At 47.3% G+C, this 5,244-nt stretch overlaps 1 protein-coding gene across 1 annotated transcript in view; it reads left to right on the top strand.

Moving 5' to 3' along the window:
- Nucleotides 1-248: 248 nt before the first annotated feature.
- Nucleotides 249-5,244, top strand: part of GTPBP4 (GTP binding protein 4) — an 18,078-nt gene continuing 13,082 nt past the window's right edge. Inside the window, exons 1-5 of the mRNA XM_007445659.1 lie at nt 249-323; nt 1,221-1,391; nt 3,312-3,415; nt 3,498-3,634; nt 4,838-4,938. Of these exons, the coding sequence (XP_007445721.1) occupies nt 276-323; nt 1,221-1,391; nt 3,312-3,415; nt 3,498-3,634; nt 4,838-4,938 (561 nt within the window). The 5' untranslated portion in view covers nt 249-275. The remainder of the gene's footprint in view (nt 324-1,220; nt 1,392-3,311; nt 3,416-3,497; nt 3,635-4,837; nt 4,939-5,244) is intronic.

Genomic DNA, 5,244 nt, shown 5'->3' with positions numbered 1-5,244 from the left:
GGATTGAACCTCAAAACCGCTTCCTCCCCGCAGTCTTCCTCACGCCCTCCGCGCGCCCTCAGCCCCACCCCCGGCCCCGTGACCCCTCCTCCGGCCGGGCGGGGGCGCTGTGCGACGCCGAGGCCGTGCGTGGGGGACGTAGGGAGCGCCCGGAAGTGACGCGTAGCTAGCGGAAGTCCCGTCCATCTTGGCGGAAGTTCCTCCTACCCGCTGGCCCTCCCCTCTACCCCCGCGGCGGAAGTCCGGGCCGCCGTCCCTCGTGGCTGATCGCGGGCATGGCGCACTACAACTTCAAGAAGATCACGGTGGTGCCGTCCGCCAAGGTAGGCGGCCCCGAGGGCCCTTCCGCCCACACTTTTCTCTGCCGGGTCACGGGAATCGAGGGTCCGGTTTGTAACGCTGGGCTGGGAGGGGTCGCCTCCTCCGCCAGGCCCCCGTCTTAGACCATGTTCTCTACAGATTAGGGCCACCGGGTTAGGGGTCTCCCGAGATGGTGGGGGTCCTTCCTCAGAGATTAGGGATGCCCGGGGTTAGGGTCCCTCCTCAGATGTTAGGGCCCTCCCCAGAGAAGAGGGGGAGAGTCAGGGCAAACTTCATGAAGTAGGTAGGTTTTGAGCTGTCCCCAAAGGGTTTGTTGATTCTGCCAGATGGAAAAAGGGGTCGCGGTCAGAGGCGAGACCGCGGCGTCCCTCCCGGAGCTAACAGTGTTGCCGGCACCTGTCTTCTTGGCTAGTTTGCACTGGGGAATTCATGCAGAAGTCTTTTATATCCTCTGGTAGTTACCTTACATGCCTTAATCACCTTACCTTAGGAAATTGTATATAGTGGGTTTTAGTTTTATATGTTATTTTATGTACTTTCAAAGCCACAGATATGCAAACTGGAACAGTAGAACTGCTTCTCATTAAAAAAATTTTTTTTTCTAATTTATGCTTGAGTTGTCTGGCTACTTACGTTTCAGAAGTTCTTAGGTATTTGGAAATTAGGATAACGTGAAGAAAGCGTAGGATAAAATTTACTTCTGGAGCCATTTGCTGAGTGTTTCTTAAAGGCCAGGAACTATAAAGATGAGCAAGTTTTATATTGAAGATTTAATTAGAAAATGTGTTTGTAGTTTAAAATATATCGTATTGTTAAATATTAGTCTTTTAAGATGGTTTCAAATAAGTGGGTGAAAGTAGATGTTTTTGGTGTAACTGTGTAACTTTATTTAATTGCAGGACTTTATTGATTTAACCTTGTCGAAGACTCAACGAAAGACTCCGACAGTTATCCATAAACATTATCAAATCCATCGCATTAGACACTTTTATATGAGGAAAGTCAAATTTACTCAGCAGAATTACCATGACAGACTCTCTCAGATTCTGACGGATTTCCCCAAATTGGATGTAAGTGATTCTGGGAAACATAAGTGATTATGTAAATGTGAGCCTTCAGACGGGGTTAAACCAGGGCTGTCTAGAGATAATGAAGGAAAGAGGAAATAATTGACTTGTGGAAGTTTACTCTGAGAGTTAGTGGCAAAACTGGGAACAGAGTACAGGTGTTTTGATTCCTTAGTTCCTTTTTTCCCCTGGTCAAGCTCCATCTACGAGGGCCCAGAGCATGCCTCGCTCGGGCTTTTTCTGTAACCTCTAGGCTTGTAGGGGCCAACCCAAGCTCTGAAAGCTGTGGACTGAATTTAGGAGCCCGAGCTTCTGGCGGCTTGTGTGCTTCCTCTCCTCCCTCTTTCCAAGGCTCCCTTTCTTGTGGCCTCAAGTTGGGCCAGTGGCTTGAGGCCCAGCAGTGTTTGTGATGTTGTTGTTTCATCAGCTAACAACTGTCTGTGTACTTTCTTCACGGGCAAGAAACAGTCTCGTGGGGAGCCGCCTTCTGCATTGAGCCCCCAAAGTTGAGCTCTGCTGTGTAGAGCAGTTTGCTTGTGTGTTTAGCTGTAGGATGCAAGAGAGGACACTGCCTGTGGAGTCCCTGTGTGGGGCGACGCTGTTGCAGGGTTGTTGAGGAGGTGATGAATGTGGGATCAGCAGTACAGCATGAGAGCCTAAATGTGCCACTGCCCTACAACAGTCCCTGAAGGTGGGTTAAGGCAGTGAGAAGAGATTGGTTTATGTGACAGAAATTGTTGTTACAAAATTCTGGGACTTGATAGGTGCACAGTGACTACTGGCTGGATGCGGGTGTAGTTTCTTGGGAAAGTGAGGGTACTTCAGGAAGTACCTGGGGATAAAGAAGGCAGTAAGAATGAGATGAAGACACCAGGAAACACCTGATGTGAGCAAACAGAAAATACTTTGATCTAATCAACACCAGAATTTTGTTCTTTGTAAAAAAAAATTTTTTTTTATCCTTGGTATTTTTTTTTTAATATACATTATGGGTTCAAATTTATGAACATTCTATTCCTGTTGGCTTTTTTTTTTCAAACTAAAGTTATCTGAGAACAATTTTCGAGTAAAAGGTTGAAGTTCATTAAGCGATTCATTCATTAAACGATTGCTGTGTCTGTTTAGCAGTCATTTTTAAAGCCCCTATCTTGTCTAGTGGGGGGGGGGAGAGATAATAAACATGAAAACATGTGTGTTATACGGGTATGGAGACGAGGGAGGGCCGCTAGCTGAGCCCTGAAGGAAGCGAGAGCTGTGCGCTACCTGGGGAATGAGCACTGAGGCACAGAAACAGCAAGTGCAAAGGCCCAGGGCTCCAGAGTCTGGTGTCTTCAAGGAACAGGAAGGTCCAGGAAGCGGGTCGGAGAGGGTGTGGGTGGGGCGAGGCGACTTGTGTAGCGGCCTTTGCAGTGGAGCCTGGGACCGGCCTCGCTGGCCTTGCTGTGACTGACTTTCGAAGGAGGACTGGTCTGTGGGGATGAGAGCACTAGGTGGGGAGCACGGCCACCAGGGCACTGGTGGCTCCAGAGCTGAGGAGCTGAGAAGCGTCTGCCAAGAAGAGGAGCAGAGATGGGCAGATTGTGGTGGGCTCAAGGGAGTTTTAAAACTTTTTTAAAGTTTTGGGGCAATAATAGCGTAAGGTTGATGGGACAGGAAAGAACTTCTCCAGCTCAGTTCTTGAGTGGTGAGGGGTGCGCTCTGGTGCTCAGATGGAGATGGGCCTGGCTGCCCTGCTGACTCCATTTTTCTCTGTGAACTAAACAGTACTGAACAGGAGAGAGGACCGGGGAGAAGATCTTGGAGGGGTGAGGAAGAGGAAGAGGTGCGATGTGTTTCCCTAGGAAACTATTCTTCAAGTGCTATTCATATATTGGGAGGAGAAACTGCTGGAGCAAAATGACCACTTTGTTTTTCTTGTTATAGGATATTCATCCATTTTATGCTGATTTGATGAACATTCTGTATGACAAGGATCATTACAAGTTGGCTCTAGGACAAATAAATATTGCCAAAAATTTAGTGGACAAGTAAGGTATTTTCTTAATATAGTATCTTTTAAGTTACTGTTAAAAGAGAAAACTCTTACACATTTCTTTTTATGTCTTTCAGTGTTGCTAAAGATTATGTGCGGCTTATGAAATATGGTGATTCTCTCTACCGCTGCAAGCAGCTGAAACGTGCGGCCCTTGGGCGAATGTGTACTATTATCAAAAGACAGAAGCAGAGTTTGGAATATTTGGAACAAGGTACTTGTTATGCATCAGCAAAAACAGGTTTTAGTGCATTCTGTTAACGTACTTGGTCCTTGTCGAGAAGTTACTTTTAAAATGTTTATTTATTTTTTTTGTTTTAGAGATAAGAGGATCAAATTATTTTTCCCAGCCTAGCCTGTAAGAAATTCTAACAGGTTAGATATTACTGAAAAAGCAGCTAGCACTTAACATGCTTACACATTAGTAGCACTATTAAGAAAATTTATGTTTTTTAAGTTTAATAGGTAAGGCATGTATGTTATAAATTATGGGGAAGTAATAAAACATATAAAAATAAAGTGACCCGTAGTTTTACCTGTTACTGACAATATGGTGCATTTCTTTGTAAAACGCGTTAGCATCAAACTGCTACTCCAGTTTTGTTACCTGGTGGTTGTTTTCAGTAGGATAATTTCTTAATGTAGTAGGACTTTTTTTTTTTTTTTTGCGGTACACGGGCCTCTCGCTGTTGTGGCCTCTCCGTTGCGGAGCGCAGGCTCCGGACGCACAGGCTCAGCGGCCTTGGCTCACAGGCCCAACCACTGTGCGGCATGTGGGATCTTCTCGGACCCGGGCACGAACCCACGTCCCCTGCATCGGCAGGCGGACTCTCAACCACTGCGCCACCAGGGAAGCCCACATTTCACGTGTTTTTAACTGATTTAGTTTTGGACCCCCACCCCCACCCCTCCCAGCATCTTGCAAATAATTTGTGACAAGATTGTAACACTGGGCTGCTTTAACAGTGCTTCCAGTGAGCCGTTACATCATCAGAGTGGCCCACTGGTGTCGCTGGAGCAGACGAGGCCCCTGAGGGTTTCTCATTACATGAAAGTAGCCTGCTGCCCAGCCAGGAAGTGATGGCACACACACTCGCTCGAAAATGCTCTTTCAAATGTCATCTCTCTTAGTTGTCTGGGTTGTGTGGTTTGGGCCCCATCTTGTGCCTGTTGGATAGGAATCTATGCTGTCGGGCCTGGGAGCAGGATTCCTGGTACAGCCTGAATGCCCGCTGCCTCCACAGCTGCTCCCTTCTCCGTTCATTCGTATTCTGTCCGTCACGTACATGATAAATGCTGGAGTGAGGGTAATGTGACCACAGTGCTGGAGTGCACAGCTAAGTTGAGCAGATCTTCAGCTTTGAGTTTCTTAAGTTTTCTTATGAAATTAAATACGATTACTGTAAACTTCTCACAGTGCGTCAGCATCTGTCCCGTCTGCCGACCATTGACCCGAATACAAGGACCCTGCTTCTGTGTGGGTACCCGAATGTCGGCAAGTCCAGCTTCATCAATAAGGTTGGTCTGCCTGACGGCACGGTGACCAAGGACCTGACTGCTTGGGGTGAGGGTGGCTGCAGTCATACCTCTAGTTGGCACTGCCCTGGGCCCAAAACATTGTTCCTCCCATCCTCGAGGATCGACCCTGAACCTGGATGGATATTGCAGTTATGGGCACCATTTTATTTTTGAGTTTTGTGTGTGTCCTACAAATTTCTAAGGGATTTGAGACGTTTAAATACGTTTCTGTTAACACATGGACATGCGTGTCCCCGGAACAGTAGTGCCAGGGAGTCGCTCTTGACCATGCAGACCGTGCCTGCT

Source organism: Lipotes vexillifer, unplaced genomic scaffold (genome assembly GCF_000442215.2).
Source record: "Lipotes vexillifer unplaced genomic scaffold, Lipotes_vexillifer_v1.1 scaffold646, whole genome shotgun sequence".
In the NCBI taxonomy this organism is placed as follows: Eukaryota; Metazoa; Chordata; class Mammalia; order Artiodactyla; family Lipotidae; genus Lipotes; species Lipotes vexillifer.
This window is presented reverse-complemented; position numbering and strand designations above follow the sequence as displayed.